Here is a 25,327-nt window from a genome sequence, read left to right on the forward strand (position 1 = left end):
TGCATATCTTTTTTTTTTTTTTTTTAAATAGAGCGGCTGCGGCTTGTATGCAGGTGCTGCTTATAGTCCAGAAAATACGGTAATCACTTTCACTCAAAAAATTACTTTAAATGAATTGCAAAGAAATGCAGAGCCAACATACCTCTCTGAGGTCATCGTTAAACTTTGCCTGCACCCTTTGAAACACACAGTGGGAAACTCTGGCACCCTCAGAGCCCTGAGCCACATCAGGAACGTCTTCAGGAAGCTCCTCTCGCCCTCTGGGGTCCGGCTCCAGCGGCTGGGCGCCGTGGATTTGGGGAACAAACTGGAAGAGTTTTTCTGTTGGCTGCACGTCTGGGTGCTGCAAACGTGCAGGTCCCACTAACGTCTTCTCTTCAGCTTCACAGGGTATTTCAGTTAACGTCTGTAACGATGCGTCGCTGGGCTGTTGGATTGCATGGTTATTATTGTTATTTCTGTGCTCTTTTATATTTGGATTGAGGAAAACACTTGCCCTGAAGTCTGCAGTAATGTTCTCTGGGAGAGCATCCAGTTGTTCATTACCCAGATGTTGATCTGTAAACGGTGCAGCCGGGCAGAACCCGGTGGGATGAGGAGTTTCAACTTCTGTAAGGCCATTATTCCCCAGAACCGGAGACGGTCTCTGACCAAGTTCAGGAAGAAGGGTTGGCTTTACACCCGAGTCAAAAGCTCCCTCATCTAACTTCATTTCAAGGGAAACGGAAGCTTCTGGAGTGTGTGGTTTAGCCTTTTCTGTAGAGTCCTCTAGCTCTCTCTCAGAGGTCCGTGGTTGAGGCTGGACAGCCGCCTTAGACACTTGCTCCAGAGCCAAAGGTCTGCTTAAGGAAGTTCTGTCACACAAGGACTGGTCAGCGTCAGAGCCAGGGAGATTTTGACATTGAGAAAGATTCTGCTCAGACGGCTCCATTGTAGGACATTTTACAAGCTCCCCAACTTCGTCCTCATTCTTCTCAAGAGTACAGTCTTTGTTCAAACTCTTCTCCAGCTTCTCCAGCTCTCTTTTCTCCCGTTCCAGTTGTAACCGGAGTGCTTCCTTCCCCTCGTTTACGGCCGACGGCACCCGTGGGCGATCGCCCCCTACGGGTCCGTCCGTATGGCCTTCAATGCCACGTCGCAGCTTAAGAATCTGAAGGTTTTCTTCTATGATCAGCTCATCCAAGATGTTGACGTTCCTCAGCTCCGCTAGCAGGTCCGGCCTGCTCCCGAGTGATCCCTCCGTCTTTAGTTTGGCCTTGATACGGAGCTCCTCTGCAAATGTTTCACTTTCTCTTTCGAACTTCACAGATCCCTGTCCGCAGAGCCTGCCGGGTTCTGTAGCGTGAAGGTTCTCCTCCACACCAGGGACGCCGGCTTCAGCCACATCCCTCGGTGACATCTTTAAAAACTAATCAAAAATAAAGCAGAATGTGCTCTGAGTCAAAAACGAACTAAAGTATTTACAGCAACAGTACCTGGCAAAGCACAACAAACTGGAACTATTTAAACTAGTCTTTCAACATAAAATAAGTGTATTTGCATTTTTTATATTTAAAAGGTATAGTCTGTAATCGTATTCAAAAACATTTATTGTTATACTGGGTGACATGGTCCTTCCATCCTGAGAGTGAATAATGTGAATAATGTGTTCAGAAAAAGGAAAGAAAAACATCTGACCTCTCTGACAGCTTTAATCCTGTAAAAACACTGACCAATCTGTTTTTTGCGCATCGAATGGCATGGATTGGTCAGAGGACCAGAGGATTGGCAGGGGGGAAAGAACCAATCAGATGCCTTCATTTTAAGTCCCGCCCACGCCCCCCTGTGTCCCATGCGCGCACTCGTCACGTCGAAAATCTTGCCGGAAAACTTCACACACTCGAGTCACGTTTGCTGAAGAATGGCGCAGAAAACTAGAAACGAGGGGTCTACATCCCGGCGAGGGCGGAGAGCGCCGGTGCGTGTGGCGGTGCGCTGCGGTGCGTGGGTACACGGCGACGCGCACCATTCTGCGTTGGTGTAACGCGGAACCATAAATCAGCCTTCAGTGTGTGCTCTGTGTGCCGTTCTGAACTTCTCTGTTTGTCATTTTGCTGGGACGTCGGGTCCCTCCGCCGAGACACAACTTTTACGGTATGCTTTCATTGTTGTGTCTAAAAATGATGCGCAGTGCCGACCCAATCAGAAACGGTACAGATATTCTGTGATATTTATTTTTATATTTTATATATATATATATTATATTTTTTTTAAATAAATAAAATATAAAGAAACCGGCCTCGCTTACAGGTGAATGAGTAGTTTTGTTGAAAATGTGCTGTCCAAAATGTCCTGGAAACCTTGACTCCTGCAAATGCGCGTTCCCCAAAGTTTGTGGGGGCGCTGATTGAAGGGGGAGGAGGAGGTGCCACTTTCAAATCTTGATAGCTCTCCAAAATCAAGGACTATACCTTTAATGAACATGCGTACAAACGGTCCACACAGCATAACTGTCCAAACTGCCCGATGGGTAAATTGATACTCATCTTCCAACACACTATTGTGCTGAGGAAACCTGCAGTCATGCAATCACACATTCATTCATCTCAGAATAACGTCTCACGGACACAGCAGAGTGTGAGCTGACCAACAACTAAAAAACTAAAACTACCGTATTTTCCGCACTATAAGGCGCACCTAAAAGCCTTTAATTTCCTCAAAAACCAGCAGTGCGCCTTATATATGATCATTACGGTAATTTCTGTTACTGTAGTCAGGGGGATTGTGGGTAATGTAGTTGGTGTCGCCGAAGTAACGGCACTAAAAACGTCAGGAATCGTCACAGACGTTCAAGACAACAGCAGCGACGCTGACTCACATAATGGAGACTTTGACGAGACGGAGCAAAGCCGGTTTTTATTTTGTTAATAAAGTTTGACATACAGTACTTTTCTTCTTGTTTTTTTTTTTGCATTTGCTGTAGGATTTTGTAGCATTTCCTGTAGCGCAGCTCCATCAGGTAGATACGTAACTCAACCGCAGCCACTATATTACGGTATTTTACCAGATATTTAGTGCGCCTTATAATGCAGTGCGCCTTATATGTGGAAAATGTTTTAAAATACGTCATTCATTGAAGGGGCGTCTTATACTGTGGTGCGCCTTAAAGTGCGGAAAATACGGTGGTTGATTGTGATAAATGGCCAACATACGTCCTGCTGATCCGGGTCCTGCTGATCCTCACTGTCCCACGGTGGCCACATTTCTCTGTCGTCCTCCGACCGTAGCAGAACATCCAGCACGGCTTCTTGAGCCAACACACTCTCTTCTTCCTGCAAAGCAGACATTTGAGGTGCGGAGCAGATGTACAGATGTCGGCCTGGATGATCCTCAGCTGGGGTGAAAACCAAATCAACAAACTTCCAGTAGTCAACTACTCACTTTGAGTATTTCATCAGTTCTTTCCAGGATTTTCTCCACTTCCCCGAGACCCTCCTGCTCCTTCACGTGCCAGTCCTCCAGGGAGATGTCCGTTAGACTGAGGGGGAATAATCAAAACAGGAAAAGATTACGTTCTGCAACGTGTGAACAGACCAGCAGAATCTTCTAAACTCACCAACTTTGTAATATAGCACTTGTTTAACAACTTCCTGTGCATGTCTGGAAGCATGCACAGGAGTGTGGTAGGGGTCTTAGAAAGATGCATGATATTATGAGAAGTTGGGAGCGATTTTAAGGCTTTCTTAAATGAAAAAAAAAAAGAAAGTTAAAAAGTGAACAGGCTTGGAGTGATTTCTTCCCCAAATCCTGGTATAAAGTGGCCAAAGCAAAGTGTTCTTTATTATGATTTAAGTGCATAAACACAAACTTTAGGCTCAGAGAGGAAAGCGACTCATGGGACATCAAGCCCGCTTGAAAACAGCTTTTCCTTATTTTCTGAGGTTTGCGGGGCGTGCTTGTGTTACGTTAGTATGTGACCTGTCAGGGATGATTAAGCAGGAAATAAGTTCAAGGTCCGGTCTTAGTGCTGCTGCTCAGCCGTGATCACCGGAGTGGAAAACGCTGCAGACTCCTTGGCATACAGTGGTACTCAAATCCTGCTCATGCAGTTCATACAACCCAGCTGTCAATAAGTGCTCATGTTTCCAGTCTGTAATAAACAGCTCCAGACCTACTTATGACCAATCACAATGCTACTGGAGTGCAGGGTAAGATTACTGCACCCTAGAGGACTTCAAACCTATTTAGACCCCAACAACCACCATGGTGAAGGCGCGGCTCCATTTGAAGCTTGTGACTAGGGATGGGTGATATTTTACTGTTCACGATATACCGTCAAAAAAATGGGAAGGAAGGAAGGAAGGAAGGAAGGAAGGAAGGAAGGAAGGAAGGAAGGAAGGAAGGAAGGAAGGAAGGAAGGAAGGAAGAAAACAAGGAAGGAAGGGAGGGAGGGAGGGAGGGAGGAAGGAAGGAAGGAAGGAAGGAAGGAAGGGAGAAAGGAAGGAAGGAAGGAAGGAAGGAAGGAAGGAAGGAAGGAAGGGAGAAAGGAAGGAAGGAAGGAAGGAAGGAAGGAAGGAAGGAAGGAAGGAAGGAAGGGAGGGAGGGAGGAAGGAAGGAAGGAAGGAAGGAAGGAAGGAAGGAAGGAAGGAAGGAAGGAAGGAAGGGAGAAAGGAAGGAAGGAAGGAAGGAAGGAAGGAAGGAAGGAAGGAAGGAAGGAAGGAAAGAAGGAAGGAAGGAAGGGAGGAAGGAAGGGAGGAAGGAAGGAAGGAAGAAAACAAGGAAGGAAGGAAGGAAGGAAGGAAGGGAGGGAGGGAGGAAGGAAGGAAGGAAGGAAGGGAGAAAACAAGGAAGGAAGGAAGGAAGGAAGAAAACAAGGAAGGGAGAAAGGAAGGAAGGAAGGAAGGAAGGAAGGAAGGAAGGAAGGAAGGAAGAAAACAAGGAAGGAGGGAAGGAAGGAAGGGAGAAAGGAAGGAAGGAAGGAAGGAAGGGAGAAAACAAGGAAGGAAGGAAGGAAGGAAGGAAGGAAGGAAGGAAGGAAGGAAGAAAACAAGGAAGGAAGGAATGAAGGAAGGAAGGGAGAAAGGAAGGAAGGAAGGAAGAAAACAAGGAAGGAGGGAAGGAAGGAAGGGAGAAAGGAAGGAAGGAAGGAAGGAAGGAAGGAAGGAAGGAAGGAAGGAAGGAAGGAAGGAAGAAAACAAGGAAGGAAGGAAGGAAGGAAGGAAGGAAGGAAGGAAGGAAGGAAGGAAGGAAGGAAGGAAGGAAGGAAGGAAGGAAGGAAGGAAGGAAGGGAGAAAACAAGGAAGGAGGGAAGGAAGGAAGGAAGGAAGGAAGGAAGGAAGGAAGGAAGGAAGGAAGGAAGGAAGGAAGGAAGGAAGGAAGGAAGGAAGGAAGGAAGGAAGGAAGGAAGAAAATAAGGAAAGAAGGAAGGAAAAGCAAATAAGGTAATAAAGGAACGAATGATGAAAGGGAGGTATGAAGAAAAAGGAGTAAAGGAGGAAAAGAGGAAAGGAAGAAGGAAGGAGAGAGCATGGCAGGAGGAAAGAAGGATAGAAGAATTGGGTCATTTTAACACAAAGACAGCACAAGGGTTAAAAAAGAAAGGAAAAAGGAAGAAAAAAGAGAAAAAAGAAGAAAAAAAGGAGAGAAAAAAGAAAGAAGAAAAAAAGGAAAAAAGAGGTCAAACATTTTTGAAAAAGCTCCATAGAGCCACTAGGGCGGCGCTAAAGCTCTAAAGCTCTAGAGCCGCGGGTTGCCGACCCCTGGGTTAGAAAGATGATTGAGGCTGTTCTCAGGTCCGTGGTTTCCAGTACTTTAGTCAGATTTGAAAGTCATCCAGTGTGCAGCCAGCCTTGCCCACGATGCTTTAAAACCACAGTATCATACACAGATCTACATTACCCATCAACACTCTCCGACTCCTCATCGTGGAGGTCGTACGAGTCCCAGAGAAGAGTAGGATTCCCCTCCGTGGGACAGAGGGACTCGTCCGTCTCGCTGGTGATTGTGCTGGAGAGGACGCTGCAAATGGGGCTGCGCTCAGGGTCGCCGAGAGCACTGGGAGAACAGGGCGTCCAGTCCTCGTCCTGCCATCCTCCGGGAGCCTCAGCCTGCGTGGGACGGTCTGGAGACGGAGAGCGGCTGGGAGCAACGTGGGGATCTGAAGGGTCGTGGGAGCGGAGCTCTCCCTTCTGTGGGGTTCGGCTCTGTGTGATGGTGACGGTGTACGAGTTCTCCAAGTCGTCTACAGGCAAGCTGAGCCAGGGATTACTGGGAAGCGCAGCCGAGCGCCTCACTCTGATCTGGAGGTTCAGGGAATCCAGCTCTAGTTTAGGGATGATCTGGATGCTCGCCCCGGGGGAGTTTCCCACAGAGCCAAACCCCTCTCTCTGGTCCTCACAGTCCCAAATACTGGACAAAGTCTCATCGTGCGTGTGAGGCTGGCTCAGGGGAGACCCAGTGGAGTCCCTGCTCCCAGACACAGCAGGCAGATCAACCAGCTCCCTGGCTCCAGAGGTTTCCAGCTGCCCACTTCCTGCTCCATCAAAACCAGAGTCCAACGAGCTGACGGAGGAGGGTTTACACTCCGACAGCCTCCCAGAACCTAAGAGGGAGGGGGCCGCTGCCACCGGCGGCTCTGCGTCCCGTCTCCTGTCAGCTTTGGTGGTGTCTGGTGGGCTGTGGGGGGAATCCCTGGCCGTCTGGTCTGCAGCAGGGCTCCAGGTCTGCTCTACACGTCTGCTACGCAGCAACTCAGCCTGCCACTGCAGGGCCAGCTGAAGCTCCCGCACAGACACTGGGCCAGAAGAAATGAGGAGTTTCCTCAGGGTCGTGCACCTGGAGACGAAAGAGAGAAAAAAACAACTTTGCTCTAAGATTTCTGACAACAGAAAGCGGGAACAGATAACATCACACAGCATTGTAATTAGGGCTGGGGATCGATTCAAATGTCAAGAATCGATTCGATTCAGATTCTTAAGATTCAGAATCGATTATCAAAATTTGATTCCATCCGATTCCGATATTGATTTGGGTTAGTGTTATTAAAACTGTTTTTTGAGCTGTTGCATGAATTATATGACTGCAGTTATGCAAAATATTACTACTAGTATTATATTGAGATTAAACAGCAAGTATTGCAGCTAATGATGCTGTAAGGACCAATCAGCTCCCAGAATGCTGATAGAACTGCTTTCAGAAACATCATGTGGGTCAGAATTATGAAACAGATCCAGGGCAGCAAACAGAGACGGATGAAATCGGTTTTATTTTTTTTGTTCCATTTTTGGTCTATTTTGGTTTTTAATTTTTGAGCATTTGGTTTTTAGCATTTTTTGCAAATGTAACCCCAAGACAGTATATAAAGTAATGAAATATAGACAATTTATGCAATTATAACCTAACACTTTAATGTTTTCATACCTTTAAACATAATTAAATGAAAAAACATGGCACCAGTTATTCTCGTGTCCAACAAAACATTCCTTTTTTGGGGATAAACAAAAAAATAACCAAAAGTTGTAAAAGAAATACATAAATAAATAATAGAAAAGAAAAAAAAAAATTTTAAATCGATCTTTAGACATATGAATCGATTTTTAGGAATTAATATGAGAATCGATTTAGAATTGGGAAATCGATGTTTTCAACACAGGCCTAATTGTAATTACATTGTAAATAATAACTACAATTTTAAATAGATGCACTGCATCTGTAAACGTGCTAGTGACATAAGCAGAGCCGCCTTGCTGTGATACATGGAGGGAAACATTCAGGTCCATCCTGGTGGTTGCTCCACCTGGCATCATGAGCTCTACATGGATACCTAGAAACTGGGACGGTGGAACAAACTGAGATGCTATAGTGGCAGCGGTGGATGTATGGAATAAGTTAGAGAGGGATTTGAAATCAAGTAGAACTTTAACCTTATTTAAAAAAACATTCAAAAGAAGGATGATTTCTCTATATCAAATTAATGAGCGGTGATGCTTACTATGTTGATTTGGGTATTCATTTAATTGGTGATTTGGTTTGATTATTCAAGGATGAAGGAAACATGTAGACTGCACCTTTTTTTTTATTTCTTGAGGAATCTTTGTTATCCCCATGGAGGCAATTTGTTTTACTGGCAGTCTTATCTTTTACTTCTTTCTTTTATTACTTTAAATAATCTTTTTGAGGGTAGGAAATCAATAAGCTTTGCTTCAGCCTACACCTTTTTCGGTCTAGATGTTATTTGTATATTGGAAACTTTTTTGTAATGTTTTCTTTGAACCGTGTATTCATTTCCTTGTTGTCATTTTTATGTTATCTTTAATGTTGTAAAAGCTATTTTGATGATTGTCTTATTTTTATTCTTTTTTTGTGATGTCATGACCGAAATAAACTAAACTAAACTTGAAATTACGTGTTTGAGCTCCAGGCTTGATATACAGGACTGTCTCAGAAAATTAGAATATTGTGATAAAGTTCTTTATTTTCTGTAATGCAATTAAAAAAACAAAAATGTCATACATTCTGGATTCATTACAAATCAACTAAAATATTGCAAGCCTTTTATTATTTTAACATTGCTGATTATGGCTTACAGTTTAAGATTAATATTCCCAGAATATTCAAAATTTTTTAGATAGGATATTTGAGTTTTCTTAAGCTGTAAGCCATGATCAGCAATATTAAAATAATAAAAGGCTTGCAATATTTCAGTTAATTTGTTAATGAATCCAGAATGTATGACATTTTTGTTTTTGTAATTGCATTACAGAAAATCACAATATTCTAATGTTCTGAGACAGTCCTGTACGTGGGGTGGATCTCCAGGTTGGGCCAAGTCTGGAGGCAGGAGATTTAATCACTGACAGTTAAACTGATTTTCAGCTCGATTGTTACGAAAGCCTGATGTTTGGTTTATGCACTGGGAACAAAAATAAAACAAACTAATTCTCACACCAAAATACTTGAATTTAAAATATAAAGAGACAGTCCTCGTCACCCCAGTCCTTCTCTGGCAATTCTGTTCATGTTCACAAATTCTACGCGTGGTGTCCATATGTACAGATGTGAATACTTATATACATTTAAATTATCTGCCATCCATTTCTCTTCCTAAGCTGTGGGGCACGAGGCTGCAGGTCTCACCTGTGAGCAGCTTGCTTGCCCGCCTGCTGGACGGCATCATCGGGGATGGCATTAGCCAGATGAGCCACCTGAAGCAGCTCCTCCATGTTTGGAGGTGGATGTTTCTTCAGGAACGTGGCCAGCCTCCGTCTCCATGCAGGCAGCGTCCCCCAGCTGCTCTTCTGCCCCAGACGGGAGCCCGTGTCTCCGTGAACTCCTTCCAGGAGCTCTTGAAGGAAGTTCTCGCAGAGGACCAGACTGCACCAGCTGTCGGCCTGGAAGAAAAACATGTGGTGAGACCTGGCCATCCATGTTCTAGTTTAGTTTAGTTTATTTCGGTCTTGACATCTCAAAAAAAAAGAATAAAAATGACAACAAGAAAACGAATAAACTGTTCAAAGAAAACATTACAAAAAAATTTCCAATTTACAAATACCATCTAGACCGAAAAAAGGTGTAGGCTGAAGCAAAGCTTATTATTTGCGGACCCTCAAAAAGATTAATTAAAGTAATGAGATGAAAGCAAGAAGTAAGAGAAAAGACTGACAGTAAAACAAACTGCCTCCATGGGGATAACAAAAATTCCTCAAAAAATACAAATAAATAAAGGTGCAGTCTACATGTTACCTTCATCCTTAAAAAATCAAATCAAATCACTAATTAAATAAATACCCAACTCAACATAGCAAGCATCACCACTTATTAATTTGATATAGAGAAATCATCCTTCTTTTCAATGTTTTTTTAAATAAGGTTAAGGTTCTACATAATTTCAAATCCTTATCTAATTTATTCCACACATCCACCGCTGCCACTGTAGCATCTCAGTTTGGTGTTGGTTCTGATTGTTGATTTGCTGTATCTGCTCTCCCCTCTGAGGTTGGAATGGTTTTGTCTTAAATTGAACATATTTTGAATACAGTCTGGCAGCATTCTATAGGAAAGAGTGCCCCAAAACCACTTTTATTGTATATGATTTCACTTAAAAGGGCAAGGTTTAAAAACAAAATGTTTATGCAGTTGTTAGCAAAGTGGAGATTCTCTACTTTTTGGGGAGTTTTGTTGTTTGTTTTTTTATACCTGCCCCCACACCAACTTTTTTTTGCAAATTGCAAAAGTATTGCAAAAATTTACGGATATTAAATAGAATTAAGTTGAGGGGAGAGAAAAAAAAAAAAAAAAAAAAATCACATCAAGATCCTTGGTTTCATTATGTTTCCAAAAAAAGTCGTAAGAAACGTAAGGATCTGAGTTTATTTTTCCCCTTCTGCATTTTCCACTTCTTCCCAACTTTGTCTGTTGGAGGTTGTAGGACACAAGTTTTAAAGTTCTCATTTCAAGAAGTAATTGAAAACTGAAATCAGTGGTGCATTAGACCAGCACACCAGCCACGTTTTTAGCTACTTCAGCTGTGCTGAAAACTGAATGTGAGGGCTGATCTTCCAACAGCATCAGACCCCCACAGAAATGATGCATCTGGCATTACAACCTTTACTAACATTCAAGAAACTTGCCTTGTTGTAGTAGCGATAGTAGGAGGAAACTGTGTTGAGGGTTTGAAGAATTAAATTCACAGCAGAATGAAGATTGTCCTTCAACCTCTCCAGATGGGCCGCCCAGCGCTCCCTGCTCCGAGCTTCCAGCGGCAGAACCTCTGCCGACGTGTGGATCACATCCTCAGCACACCGGACCAGAGCCTGCTCGGTGAGGCAGAAAGCACACTTAACTAAAGCTATCGTAGGACACCTGAAAACTCAGTTACAGTTCAGAAAATCACAGCTATAGCACGAGACGCTGCCAAAAACAAAGACAAACTATAGTAAGAGAACGGTGATGTACAGAGCTATGTATGAATGGAACTTACTTCCCAAACACTTTGAGCGAACTACTAGCATAAAAGAATTCAAATTATTAGTAAAGAAACATCTCTTAAATAAATACATATAAAACTTATTAAATTATTATTAAATGGTTATTGGTTTACTAAAAATGGTCATTGGTTCAAGTTATGATAAGTGATTATAACTTAAACGCATTGTAGATGACTATACATTGTTTGAATTGGTTGATGCTATTTAAAGAAGGTATGATTTTGTATTGTAATGCATTACATCTAAATGTTTCGGAATGACTGTAACCTTAATGTGAGTGTTAAAAGGAGCACTGGTCTTATTTGACAGAAATCTAGAATATATTTTGTAGAAGAATTTCCTTTTTTTTTTTTTTTTTTACTTTTTTTTCTTTTTCTTCTACTACCTCTTTAGGTTTGCTTTTAATTTTTGTTTTTGTATTGTATTTTATGTGTCGGACCCCAGGAAGAATAGCTGCAGTTTTGCTGCAGCTAATGGGGATCCAAATAAAACTATAAATTATAAACTATGTGCACTGCAATCGTGTCAGGGCTATACTAAACTGGAATTACATGCAGACAATATCTGGGAAGAACAGAAAAGTGTACCATAGCAGGTGTGTGAATAGATGCCTGGAAATCAGACGCCAACACCAGAGCCCTTCCGGAGTCCTTGGCGATCTCGATTTTGTACAGCTGAAGCTTTTCTTGAAGAGTGTCCATCTTCTCTGTGATCTGTGAATACATTTGCTTCATAACAGCAACCCAAAGGTCAAAAACAAACAGAAATATGCTCTAAATGTAAGTAACCCGGTTGATGTACTTCAGTGGATTTTGTCAGTAAAGTAATAGCTGCAACTAAGAAATGGATGCTGGTGGCGGGTTTGACTACTCAACCCCCCTGCTGATTGTCTCATAGGTCCAGATGAAGACTCGTATTCATCCTAAATGGAAAAGGACAGCTACAGGAGCAGAAGCAGAAGTGTATTTGGTTGAATTTGACACCCCCGACCTGAAGCCATGTCCATCTCCTGCCACACATTACCAGGATTAATGACGCTGCCATCACTTTCTGCTTGTCAGGCATATTTTATGGTCAAATTGATCGTGGATGTACAACAAGGGGAGGTTGTTCTGTTATTTGTTTATAGAAAGTGGCTGTTGTCGGTACAGTAAGATGACATTTTAAAAGATGACATGAGTTTTTGTTCCTCAAAGGTTATCTCGATTTACTCAGTTCTTTTCCAAGCTGGACTTGCATGCATCTATCTGTCTGTCTGAAAGGAATAAAGGACATTTCCACCGATGTGTTTACAAACACAGGGAATGGTCTCAACCACTCAACTGTACATTTGTCTTTCACAGGGTTTGTCTCAAACCCGGCTGCTTGTTGCTTCCTACCCAGGTACAGCAAAACCATGTAAAGCTGGAGAAGAGAAGAGTGTGGGCGGTCTATGGCAGCATATCTAGGACCAAACATAGCTTTATAGTAGATATGCTGGTATAGGCCTACGCTGCAGGGGGGGCACCAACATGATCCACTGGGCGGTGTGTAGATGTCTGCTATATGCTTGCTGACATTCTGCCCCCCCCCAACCACATCAGTGTCTGCTGTCTACATCTGTTTATAGTCGTCCCTGTAGTGCACCAGTTAGTCATTGTGTCTGTGTCTCTCCTTTCTCTGTTCTTCATTCTCTCTATCTGTTCTCTCTGTTCCTGCTCTGTCCAGCTGGTCTTCAGCAGGAGGGTCCCTCCTTATGATCCAGGTCCTGCTCCAGGTTTCTTCCCCCCCCTTTCTTGCCACTGTTTGGCTTAAGGTTTTTCTCCCACTAGGGGAGTTTTTACCTGCCGATGTTTTTTGTTAAGTAATAATTGCCCAGGGGTCATTTTCTGGTCTCCGGAAAGATCCTAGAGACAACTTCTGTTGTAAGTAGGGATGGGAATCGAGAACCGGTTCTTGTTGAGAACCGGTTCCCAGTATTTCAATTCCTTGGAATCGTTTGGCTTTTTTGCAAACGATTCCCTTATCAATTCCAGTAGGCGCGAATGATGTCACCACGCACGTTTCGTAGTTATGCAACGTGCGCATTCGCGCCCAGCAGGAAAGCATGGGGACAAAGCAGCATAAACACTAGAAGGTTTGGTTACATTTTACCAAAAAGGATGACAACAGGGCAACTTGTTGTTCTCCACAGCTGGAGACACCATAAGTCCAAAAAGATCGTGTATCCTTATTTTTCTGCAAAAGAGTTATTAATTCTTCATAGTTGATGGTTGCAGAATTGCACAATTCAATTGGACTTGAGTTGATTGTATTTGTCACTGGCTGACATAGTTTTATTTTTGAGTGCTCAGCTCAGATATCCGTTTAAAAAGGAGAATTTTAATTTCTATTAGAGAAGAATATTTATTTTATTATTATTTTATATTTATTTTCAAAACAATTAATTTTTTCTAGGGACCCCCTGGCACACCATCGAGGGGCCCATCTTAAGACCTCACTTGTATTTTTTTGTTCAACGATATAAAACAAGTTGATGCTAAGAGAATCGATAAAGAATCGAATAATTAAACAGAATCGAAAATAGAATCGAAATCTTATCAATTCCCATCCCTAGTTGTAAGAAACGCTATATAAATTGAATTGAACTGAGTGTGATGTTATGGTATTCTGCTAACTTGAATTTCTCAACTAGATACATTTTCATCTCAATCTGGATACCCAAAATGTGCCAGCGCACCCCTTTAGAGAGTTAAAAATGAGACGTCCAAATGTACCTTTATAGAAAGGTGAGAGCAGATGTTTATTCACTCTTCAAGTGCTCAGTCAGAGCTTCACACAATGCACACAAGGATCCAGACTGAACCACTTAAACCAAACAGTCCCAGGTGTGAAAGCCCGTCCAGACTCACCTGCAGAGCATGGTTGCGTAACTGGAGGACCTGGAGCTGTGTATGGGCCTTTGAAAAGGCCTGCTCCCACAGCAGCTCAACTTCTCCACAGCTGCAAGTATTCTGGGAAAAGAGAAGCTTTTAATACAGGTATCATCATTTCATATGCAGGCTATCTTGATGGGTTAATTCCTGATGCAAAGTATAGTAATATATAGGTACATCTCAAAAACTTCTAAAACAAACACTCCACAGTGAAAAGTAGGGATGGGCGGTGTGGACTAAAAAATGTATCACGATAATTTCTGGCATTTATCCCGATAACGATAAAAATTATGATAAAAAAATACCAATTCAACTCCACCTTTAACTATAAATCTATCACCACATTCATTGTCTTTGGATCCCCAAATCATTGCTCTAAAAGATACTAAATGCTACTAAACTACACTAATTAAATTGAATTGATTAAAACCAATTAAATGAGTCCCCCTGCAAAACTGTAATGACTCAGATCTGCCATGTTTGTTACACAAAAACCTCATTTCACACAAAAACAGAATTTCTCATTTCTTTCTTTCTTTCGGGCTCATTTCTTTCTTTCTTTCTTTCTTTCTTTCTTTCTTTCTTTCTTTCTTTCTTTCTTTCTTTCTTTCTTTCTTTCTTTCTTTCTTTCTTTCTTTCTTTCTTTCTTCTCTTTTCTTTCTTTCTTTCTTTCTTTCTTTCTTTCTTTCTTTCAGGCTCATTTCTTTCTTCCTTCCTTCCTTTCAGGCTCATTTCTTTCTTCCTTCCTTCCTTTCAGGCTCATATCCTTCCTTCCTTCCTTCCTTTCTTTCAGGCTCATATCCTTCCTTCCTTCCTTTCTTTCAGGCTCATATCCTTCCTTCCTTCCTTCCTTCCTTTCTTTCAGGCTCATATCCTTCCTTCCTTCCTTCCTTTCTTTCAGGCTCATATCCTTCCTTCCTTCCTTCCTTCCTTCCTTCCTTCCTTCCTTCCTTCCTTCCTTCCTTCCTTTCTTTCAGGCTCATATCCTTCCTTCCTTCCTTCCTTCCTTCCTTCCTTCCTTCCTTCCTGGCTCATATCCTTCCTTCCTTCCTTTCAGGCTCATATCCTTCCTTCCTTCCTTCCTTCCTTCCTTCCTTCCTTCCTTCCAGGCTCATATCCTTCCTTCCTTCCTTCCTTCCTTCCTTCCTTCCTTCCAGGCTCATATCCTTCCTTCCTTCCTTCCTTCCAGGCTCATATCCTTCCTTCCTTCCTTCCTTCCAGGCTCATATCCTTCCTTCCTTCCTTCCTTCCTTCCAGGCTCATATCCTTCCTTCCTTCCTTCCTTCCTTCCTTCCAGGCTCATATCCTTCCTTCCTTCCTTCCTTCCTTCCTTCCTTCCTTCCAGGCTCATATCCTTCCTTCCTTCCTTCCTTCCTTCCTTCCTTCCAGGCTCATATCCTTCCTTCCTTCCTTCCTTCCTTCCAGGCTCATATCCTTCCTTCCTTCCTTCCTTCCTTCCTTCCAGGCTCATATCCTTCCTTCCTTCCTTCCTTCCTTCCTTCCTTCCTTCCTTCCTTCCTTCCTTCCTTCCAGGCTCATATCCTTCCTTCCTTCCTTCCTTCCTTCCTTCCAGGCTCATATCCTTCCTTCCTTCCTTCCTTCCTTCCTTCCTTCCTTCCTTCCAGGCTCATATCCTTCCTTCCTTCCTTCCTTCCTTCCTTCCAGGCTCATATCCTTCCTTCCTTCCTTCCTTCCTTCCTTCCTTCCTTCCTTCCTTCCTTCCTTCCTTCCAGGCTCATATCCTTCCTTCCTTCCTTCCTTCCTTCCTTCCAGGCTCATATCCTTCCTTCCTTCCTTCCAGGCTCATATCCTTCCTTCCTTCCTTCCTTCCTTCCTTCCTTCCTTCCAGGCTCATATCCTTCCTTCCTTCCTTCCTTCATTCCAGGCTCATATCCTTCCTTCCTTCCTTCCTTCCTTCCTTCCAGGCTCATATCCTTCCTTCCTTCCTTCCTTCCTTCCAGGCTCATATCCTTCCTTCCTTCCTTCCTTCCTTCCTTCCAGGCTCATATCCTTCCTTCCTTCCTTCCTTCCTTCCTTCCTTCCTTCCTTCCAGGCTCATATCCTTCCTTCCTTCCTTCCTTCCAGGCTCATATCCTTCCTTCCTTCCTTCCTTCCTTCCTTCCTTCCAGGCTCATATCCTTCCTTCCTTCCTTCCTTCCTTCCAGGCTCATATCCTTCCTTCCTTCCTTCCTTCCTTCCTTCCTTCCTTCCTTCCTTCCTTCCTTCCAGGCTCATATCCTTCCTTCCTTCCTTCCTTCCTTCCTTCCAGGCTCATATCCTTCCTTCCTTCCTTCCTTCCTTCCAGGCTCATATCCTTCCTTCCTTCCTTCCTTCCTTCCTTCCAGGCTCATATCCTTCCTTCCTTCCTTCCTTCCTTCCTTCCAGGCTCATATCCTTCCTTCCTTCCTTCCTTCCAGGCTCATTTCCTTCCAGGCTCATATCCTTCCTTCCTTCCTTCCTTCCTTCCTTCCTTTCAGGCTCATATCCTTCCTTCCTTCCTTCCTTCCTTCCTTCCTTCCTTCCTTCCTGGCTCATATCCTTCCTTCCTTCCTTTCAGGCTCATATCCTTCCTTCCTTCCTTCCTTCCTTCCTTCCTTCCAGGCTCATATCCTTCCTTCCTTCCTTCCTTCCTTCCTTCCAGGCTCATATCCTTCCTTCCTTCCTTCCTTCCAGGCTCATATCCTTCCTTCCTTCCTTCCTTCCAGGCTCATATCCTTCCTTCCTTCCTTCCTTCCTTCCAGGCTCATATCCTTCCTTCCTTCCTTCCTTCCTTCCTTCCTTCCTTCCTTCCTTCCAGGCTCATATCCTTCCTTCCTTCCTTCCTTCCTTCCTTCCTTCCTTCCAGGCTCATATCCTTCCTTCCTTCCTTCCTTCCTTCCTTCCTTCCAGGCTCATATCCTTCCTTCCTTCCTTCCTTCCTTCCAGGCTCATATCCTTCCTTCCTTCCTTCCTTCCTTCCTTCCTTCCTTCCTTCCTTCCTTCCTTCCTTCCTTCCTTCCTTCCTTCCTTCCTTCCTTCCTTCCTTCCTTCCTTCCTTCCTTCCAGGCTCATATCCTTCCTTCCTTCCTTCCTTCCTTCCTTCCTTCCTTCCTTCCAGGCTCATATCCTTCCTTCCTTCCTTCCTTCCTTCCTTCCTTCCTTCCAGGCTCATATCCTTCCTTCCTTCCTTCCTTCCTTCCAGGCTCATATCCTTCCTTCCTTCCTTCCTTCCTTCCTTCCAGGCTCATATCCTTCCTTCCTTCCTTCCTTCCTTCCTTCCAGGCTCATATCCTTCCTTCCTTCCTTCCTTCCTTCCTTCCAGGCTCATATCCTTCCTTCCTTCCTTCCTTCCTTCCTTCCTTCCAGGCTCATATCCTTCCTTCCTTCCTTCCTTCCAGGCTCATATCCTTCCTTCCTTCCTTCCTTCCTTCCTTCCTTCCTTCCAGGCTCATATCCTTCCTTCCTTCCTTCCTTCCTTCCAGGCTCATATCCTTCCTTCCTTCCTTCCTTCCTTCCTTCCTTCCTTCCTTCCTTCCTTCCTTCCTTCCTTCCTTCCTTCCTTCCTTCCTTCCTTCCTTCCTTCCTTCCAGGCTCATATCCTTCCTTCCTTCCTTCCTTCCTTCCTTCCAGGCTCATATCCTTCCTTCCTTCCTTCCTTCCTTCCAGGCTCATATCCTTCCTTCCTTCCTTCCTTCCTTCCAGGCTCATATCCTTCCTTCCTTCCTTCCTTCCTTCCTTCCAGGCTCATATCCTTCCTTCCTTCCTTCCTTCCAGGCTCATTTCCTTCCAGGCTCATATCCTTCCTTCCTTCCTTCCTTCCTTCCTTCCTTCCTTCCAGGCTCATATCTATCCTTCCTTCCTTCCTTCCTTCCTTCCTTCCTTCCTTCCTTCCAGGCTCATATCCTTCCTTCCTTCCTTCCTTCCTTCCTTCCTTCCTTCCTTCCTTCCAGGCTCATATCCTTCCTTCCTTCCTTCCTTCCTTCCTTCCAGGCTCATATCCTTCCTTCCTTCCTTCCTTCCTTCCTTCCAGGCTCATATCCTTCCTTCCTTCCTTCCTTCCTTCCAGGCTCATATCCTTCCTTCCTTCCTTCCTTCCTTCCAGGCTCATATCCTTCCTTCCTTCCTTCCTTCCTTCCTTCCTTCCTTCCTTCCTTCCAGGCTCATATCCTTCCTTCCTTCCTTCCTTCCTTCCTTCCTTCCTTCCAGGCTCATATCCTTCCTTCCTTCCTTCCTTCCTTCCTTCCTTCCTTCCAGGCTCATATCCTTCCTTCCTTCCTTCCTTCCTTCCTTCCTTCCTTCCTTCCAGGCTCATATCCTTCCTTCCTTCCTTCCTTCCTTCCTTCCAGGCTCATATCCTTCCTTCCTTCCTTCCTTCCTTCCTTCCAGGCTCATATCTATCCTTCCTTCCTTCCTTCCTTCCTTCCTTCCTTCCTTCCTTCCTTCCTTCCAGGCTCATATCCTTCCTTCCTTCCTTCCTTCCTTCCTTCCTTCCTTCCTTCCAGGCTCATATCCTTCCTTCCTTCCTTCCTTCCTTCCTTCCAGGCTCATATCCTTCCTTCCTTCCTTCCTTCCTTCCTTCCAGGCTCATATCCTTCCTTCCTTCCTTCCTTCCTTCCAGGCTCATATCCTTCCTTCCTTCCTTCCTTCCTTCCAGGCTCATATCCTTCCTTCCTTCCTTCCTTCCTTCCTTCCTTCCTTCCTTCCTTCCAGGCTCATATCCTTCCTTCCTTCCTTCCTTCCTTCCAGGCTCATATCCTTCCTTCCTTCCTTCCTTCCTTCCTTCCTTCCTTCCTTCCTTCCAGGCTCATATCCTTCCTTCCTTCCTTCCTTCCTTCCTTCCTTCCTTCCTTCCTTCCTTCCTTCCAGGCTCATATCCTTCCTTCCTTCCTTCCAGGCTCATATCCTTCCTTCCTTCCTTCCTTCCAGGCTCATTTCCTTCCAGGCTCATATCCTTCCTTCCTTCCTTCCTTCCTTCCTTCCTTCCAGGCTCATATCTATCCTTCCTTCCTTCCTTCCTTCCTTCCTTCCTTCCTTCCTTCCTTCCTTCCTTCCTTCCAGGCTCATATCCTTCCTTCCTTCCTTCCTTCCTTCCTTCCTTCCTTCCTTCCAGGCTCATATCCTTCCTTCCTTCCTTCCTTCCTTCCTTCCAGGCTCATATCCTTCCTTCCTTCCTTCCTTCCTTCCTTCCTTCCTTCCAGGCTCATATCCTTCCTTCCTTCCTTCCTTCCTTCCAGGCTCATATCCTTCCTTCCTTCCTTCCTTCCTTCCAGGCTCATATCCTTCCTTCCTTCCTTCCTTCCTTCCTTCCTTCCTTCCTTCCTTCCTTCCAGGCTCATATCCTTCCTTCCTTCCTTCCTTCCTTCCTTCCAGGCTCATATCCTTCCTTCCTTCCTTCCTTCCTTCCAGGCTCATATCCTTCCTTCCTTCCTTCCTTCCTTCCTTCCAGGCTCATATCCTTCCTTCCTTCCTTCCTTCCTTCCTTCCTTCCTTCCAGGCTCATATCCTTCCTTCCTTCCTTCCTTCCTTCCTTCCTTCCTTCCTTCCTTCCTTCCTTCCTTCCTTCCTTCCTTCCTTCCTTCCTTCCTTCCTTCCTTCCTTCCTTCCTTCCTTCCTTCCTTCCTTCCTTCCAGGCTCATATCCTTCCTTCCTTCCTTCCTTCCTTCCAGGCTCATATCCTTCCTTCCTTCCTTCCTTCCTTCCAGGCTCATATCCTTCCTTCCTTCCTTCCTTCCTTCCAGGCTCATATCCTTCCTTCCTTCCTTCCTTCCTTCCAGGCTCATATCCTTCCTTCCTTCCTTCCTTCCTTCCTTCCTTCCTTCCTTCCAGGCTCATATCCTTCCTTCCTTCCTTCCTTCCTTCCTTCCTTCCTTCCTTCCAGGCTCATATCCTTCCTTCCTTCCTTCCTTCCTTCCTTCCTTCCTTCCTTCCAGGCTCATATCCTTCCTTCCTTCCTTCCTTCCTTCCTTCCTTCCTTCCTTCCAGGCTCATATCCTTCCTTCCTTCCAGGCTCATATCCATCCTTCCTTCCTTCCTTCCTTCCTTCCTTCCAGGCTCATATCCTTCCTTCCTTCCTTCCTTCCTTCCTTCCTTCCTTCCTTCCTTCCTTCCTTCCTTCCTTCCTTCCTTCCTTCCTTCCTTCCTTCCTTCCTTCCTTCCTTCCTTCCTTCCTTCCTTCCTTCCTTCCTTCCTTCCTTCCTTCCTTCCTTCCTTCCTTCCTTCCTTCCTTCCTTCCTTCCTTCCTTCCTTCCTTCCTTCCTTCCTTCCTTCCTTCCTTCCTTCCTTCCTTCCTTCCTTCCTTCCTTCCTTCCTTCCTTCCTTCCTTCCTTCCTTCCTTCCTTCCTTCCTTCCTTCCTTCCTTCCTTCCTTCCTTCCTTCCTTCCTTCCTTCCTTCCTTCCTTCCTTCCTTCCTTCCTTCCTTCCTTCCTTCCTTCCTTCCTTCCTTCCTTCCTTCCTTCCTTCCTTCCTTCACGTTGTGCGTTGATTTAACACAGAACCATAAATCAGCTTTACACAAAAACGTCATCAACGGGAATTTATTGTTTTTACCGCGAGATGACAAATTCTTACTATTTTTTTGACGGTATATCGTGAACGGTAAAATATCGCCCATTCCTAGTGAACATCATTTAAATACATAAGCCTGTTCGAAATTCCTTGTTGAAAAGTGTATGTCCCCTATTCATAAACTTTCCACACTTTTCTATTCACACTTTTGAAGTAAACTCAAACAATAGAGATTCATTTTAACTGTACTTCAAGACTACATCCTGCCTCGTAATTCTCAAATCCTCAGTGAAACATAGCTGCGTGGCATGTGTGAGAGGGTTATTGGAGGATTAAGATGAAAGCTTATGGGCCGGCTGGCTGCCAGCGGTACCTGCTGTGGTTCTGGAGCATGTCGAAGGCGGTGTGGGTGAAGAGCGGGGTCCCGGCCACGGCCTGGTAGCAGGGCTCCCTGTCGGGGGAGCGCAGCTTCTCTATCACGGCTTCACAGTGTCTCAGCAGCTCGTCCAGACCCAGCTCTCTGCAGAGCACACAAGGAATCGCAGGTCAGCCCAACACAACCGTGTCCACAGTAACATGGACAGCTCATTTCTATTCAAGCAACAAGCTTTCTAGACTTAGTTAGGGTTAGGAAAACTTTGGCCTCGAGTTAGATATTCACGATTATTGACGCATTTAAAAAAAAAAAAAAAAGGGCAAACTCAGCTTTTAACATCCGTCAATTTTACAATTTGTGGATCTCATTTTTCCACTCCTTCATTTACAAAATAGTTGAGGGCTATGATTGCATTACAAGCGTTATTTGGGGCTAACTGAGCTAAACTCTTCCCCGAGAGACAGTCAGACAGACAGACACTGGCATTACACTCCCAACCTTGTGGTAAACAGAAACTCGTCTACAGTTTGCTCAGAGCATGAAAACCCTCCCCGGGTCATGAATATAAAACCTAAGTTTGGACTCGGGGTCAGGGACAGTGGGGGCCGCTGTGTGGAAAATCCTGTGGCCAGTTAAGAAACGGCAATGGGAAGACGCACACGGAAAAGATTAAGATCCATGAAAACGCAGGTGACTCGGGTGATGGAGGATTGATGAATTTACAGATTAAAAGGTATAGTCTGCAATCGTATTCAAAAACATTTATTGTTATACTGGGTGAAATGGTTCTTCCATCCTGAGAGTAGCCAGTGAATAATGTGTTCAGAAAAAGGAAAGAAAAACATCCGACCTTTCTGACAGCTTTAATCCTGTAAAAACTCTGACCAATCTGTTTTTTGCGGTCCGAATGAAACGGATTGGTCAGAGGACCAGAGGATTTGCAGGGGGGAAAGAACCAATCAGATGCCTTCATGCCGCCCACGCCCCCCCTGTCCCATGCGCGCACTCGCTTCCAGCCCCCCGTGTCCACTTCCCACGGGTCCTCCTGGGCTCACAGTGTCCCAGTGTAACCCCCCTCCCTCCCCTCTGCCACGGACCCCCAGTATGTAGTTATTATGTAGTTATTTCCAGATCAGCTCGGTCCCGCTGTGTGTGAGAGCGGGGAGCAGAGCCGTCGGTCCGGGCTGCTGCTGCAGGACTCTCTGCCCAGCAGCAGCAGCCCGCGGGGATACGAGCAGCCGCAATGAAGCTCCGCAGCAGCTCCGGCTCGGAAGCAGTATGGGGGTCCGTGGGGATGTAGGCGTCTCCATCCCGGCGAGAGTGGAGAGCGGGTGGCGGTGCGCTGCAGGCTGTAGGGTACGGCGTAGGGTACGCCGTAGGGTACGCCGTAGGGTACGCTGCGACGCGCACCATTCTGCGTTGGTGTAACGCGGAACCTGAGCCTTCAGTGTGTAAAATTATAAAAAAAATAAAGGATCCCCATAACTTTGATTGGGTGGGCAGGACGCACGTTTGGGTGGGCACAGCCCACCCCTGCCCCCCCTAAAACCGGCCTCGCTTACAGGTGAATGAGACATGGGGTAGTTTTGTTGAAAATGTGCTGTCCAAAATGTCCTGGAAACCTCGACTCCTGCAAAAACGCGTTCCCCAAAGTTTGTGGGGGTGTGGCTTTGGACGGAGCCCTGACGGGAGGGGGAGGAGCGGGCGGCGATTAGAGGAGGTGTCACTTTCAAATCTTGCTAGCTCTCCAACATTGCAGACTATAACTTTAACCCATTTTTTTTCTATATGTTCATTAATTGATTATTTTCAAACCTCAAAAGGAACACTGACGTTATAGATGCAATATAACGTTCAACTGCTGTGGAAGTTCAAAGTTATACAACCGTCTTCAGTCGACTTCTGTGGGAAGGTTGTGTAACCATTAAAAACCATTACATTAGGGAGCGTTTGGACACTTCCCATTCTCTAAACTGGAAAGTAAGGGAGGACCCATTCAAACGTGTGCATCAAGAAATCATCAAGGGGTTTCCAAGCATTTAAACACAACAAGTTAAACAAGTACAAGCCAAGAGAGCACCCAAATAAATACCAGTCTAAAATATATGGAGACTGATATAAAAGCGGCTCTGAAGTCAGTTGGGATGGTTATGGCAAACGTGATCCAAAGGATTCTTTAAATACAGCGAACAGAAACAAGCAGTGGACCTGACCTCCTGAGCTGCAGGAATCTGGCTTCATTTGCGTTGCAGAACTGCTGGAGCTCACTGAGGCGAGAGGGCAACGGCAGCCTGGACAAAGCCTGCAGGCTGAAGACGCACGAAGGCAGACGCTGCACCACAGACAGGAACTCCTGGACAAATGCATCGATCTCCTGCAAGGATGAACAAAGAACCACAGTCACTAGAGACATCAACACAACGGTGGGGCTTTAAAGTAAAATTTTAAGTCCTGTACTCTATTTACATTATTTAAAAAAGTTAAACCATGATTAAGGCTGCTTTAATGTATTCTCCGTCCAGCCTGAAAGTAGATCTAGTGGAAACACGGCAGCTGCCTCCTGAATAGGTGTCCCATAGACAAATCTGCCATGGATTATAAATACTTCCGTGGCCCAGTTGAACATGACTGAATGTACGCCACATGAAAGAGGACCTTTCACTTGCTAATGAGTTCAGCTGATTAGTTGGCATTTGCAAAAGTTTCACCAAGGTAACAAACAATGGACTCAGGCTGCATGGATGGATCTCATTAACAGTTTTACAACTGAAAATATCTCCCGACGAAGAGAGATGAGAAAACGTCCTCCAATTAGGCCTGTGTTGAAAAGATCGATTCTCGAGCTGATGGAATGGGAGCTTCCTTTTACAAAACATTCAAGGAAGAGTTAATCCCACTACTCCAGGACTCATTTAATTATAGTCTCAGATCAGGCAGGATCCCCCCCTCATGGAAGGAAACCATTATTTCCATTATTCCAAAGGAAGGCAAAGACAAAGAATATTGCTGTAACTACAGACCCATATCGCTTCTAAATGTGGATTATAAACTTTACACCTCAATTATAGCCAAAAGATTAGAGACATTTATGCAGGATTTGGTTGATGAAGACCAGACTGGTTTTGTTAAAGAAAGGCAAACACAAGATAACATAAGAAGAAGTTTACATGTTATAGAATATATACAGAGCAAGGGGGAAAGTGCAGTTTTGGTTAGCATAGATGCAGAGAAGGCTTTTGATAGTGTGAGTTGGGTATTTTTATATAATGTATTAGGAAAATTTGGATTTAATGAGGAATCTGTGAATTGTATTAAGTCGTTATACCAGGAACCTATGGCAAGGATCAGAATAAATGGCAGTTTGACAAAACGTTTCACTTTGGAAAGGGGAACAAGACAGGGGTGCAGCCTCTCTCCAAGTCTATTTGCATTATTTATCGAACCATTAGCCCAAATGATTAGACAGGAGGAAGAAATCAAAGGGGTGAAAATAGGAAGGGAGGAACATAAGATAGGATTATTTGCGGATGACATATTGGTTTTTTTAAAGCAACCTAACGAAAGTTTCCCAAAATTAATTAGGCTATTGGAGAATTACGGAAAATATTCAGGTTATAAAATTAATGTTACAAAGACACAGATCTTGTCAATAAACTATTCCCCGGCCCAAGAGATAAAGGATACATATAAACTCGATTGGAATGCCAAATCGATCAAATACTTGGGAGTAAGTGTTACAAAAGGAATAGACAAGCTATATGAAGCAAATTACACTAAAATAAATCAAGATATTCGGAGAGACTTGGAGAGATGGTCTGCTATTTTTCTAGACTTCAGCTCGAGGATAGAAATAATTAAGATAAATGTTCTACCAAGACTCTTATACTTATTTCAATCTCTTCCAGTAAAGATCCCACCAAAGCAGTTTACTGAATGGGACAGGTGGATATCAAGGTTTATATGGGGAGGAAAGAAACCTAGGACCAGGTACAAAACTCTGCAGCTCCCTAAAGATAAGGGAGGAATGGCCCTGCCGAACCTTCAGGAGTATTTCTATGCCGCACAAATCAGACCTTTGATATACTGGTGTAACAATGAGTACTTTTCAAGATGGAAAAGTATTGAGATAGAACAGGCGGGCGTTGAAGTACGAAACTTGATAGCATATAAAGGCCTATTGGGAAAAATAGGTAACCATTTGAATGTAATAACTAAAAATACAATTGAAATATGGAATACCGTCGTTGAAAGGTATAAACTGGAGAAAGAGATAAAGAAATTGAGTTGGTTTGCATTTGATGATAGGTTTATACCTGGGACAAATGATAAAGGGTTCAAACAATGGGCAAGTAGAGGGATCACAGCAATATGTACAATGGTTGAACGGGGTAAGCTGCAGAGTTTTGAGAAGTTGAAGGATAGATTTGGACTAGACGAACATGAACGATATCGCTACCTGCAAATAAAGGATTATTATGAGAAAGAGATAAAAACTGACACTGAAAGTGAGGTTGTTGAGGTATTTCAGAGAGCTTATGAAGGTAAAAAATGCAGAGTAATCTCAGCCCTTTATAAAAGTTTGATGTCAT

The 25,327-nt window shown here is 44.3% G+C and overlaps 2 protein-coding genes across 3 annotated transcripts in view; both read right to left on the bottom strand.

The window, feature by feature from the left end:
- LOC133418651 (uncharacterized) overlaps window positions 1–13,954 on the bottom strand; it is a 27,987-nt gene extending 14,033 nt beyond the window's left edge. The window contains exons 1-8 of one of the 2 annotated variants that reach the window (XM_061707462.1): window positions 13,856–13,954; window positions 11,552–11,677; window positions 10,608–10,790; window positions 9,115–9,368; window positions 5,878–6,813; window positions 3,421–3,517; window positions 3,192–3,311; window positions 143–1,408 (exon numbers count right to left, since the gene is read on the bottom strand). In XM_061707462.1, coding sequence (XP_061563446.1) covers window positions 143–1,408; window positions 3,192–3,311; window positions 3,421–3,517; window positions 5,878–6,813; window positions 9,115–9,368; window positions 10,608–10,790; window positions 11,552–11,665 — 2,970 coding nt within the window. In that variant the 5' untranslated portion in view covers window positions 11,666–11,677; window positions 13,856–13,954. Of the gene's footprint in view, window positions 1–142; window positions 1,409–3,191; window positions 3,312–3,420; window positions 3,518–5,877; window positions 6,814–9,114; window positions 9,369–10,607; window positions 10,791–11,551; window positions 11,984–13,855 lie in introns of those variants that run through there. The other variant, XM_061707461.1, reaches the window with a different exon arrangement.
- si:ch211-241j12.4 (uncharacterized protein KIAA1755) overlaps window positions 13,715–25,327 on the bottom strand; it is a 26,337-nt gene continuing 14,724 nt past the window's right edge. The window contains exons 7-9 of the mRNA XM_061707463.1: window positions 22,952–23,112; window positions 20,736–20,882; window positions 13,715–13,957 (exon numbers count right to left, since the gene is read on the bottom strand). Of these exons, the coding sequence (XP_061563447.1) occupies window positions 13,852–13,957; window positions 20,736–20,882; window positions 22,952–23,112 (414 nt within the window). The 3' untranslated portion in view covers window positions 13,715–13,851. The remainder of the gene's footprint in view (window positions 13,958–20,735; window positions 20,883–22,951; window positions 23,113–25,327) is intronic.

The sequence above is a fragment of the Cololabis saira genome, chromosome 18, assembly GCF_033807715.1.
Source record: "Cololabis saira isolate AMF1-May2022 chromosome 18, fColSai1.1, whole genome shotgun sequence".
Lineage (NCBI taxonomy): Eukaryota > Metazoa > Chordata > Actinopteri > Beloniformes > Belonidae > Cololabis > Cololabis saira.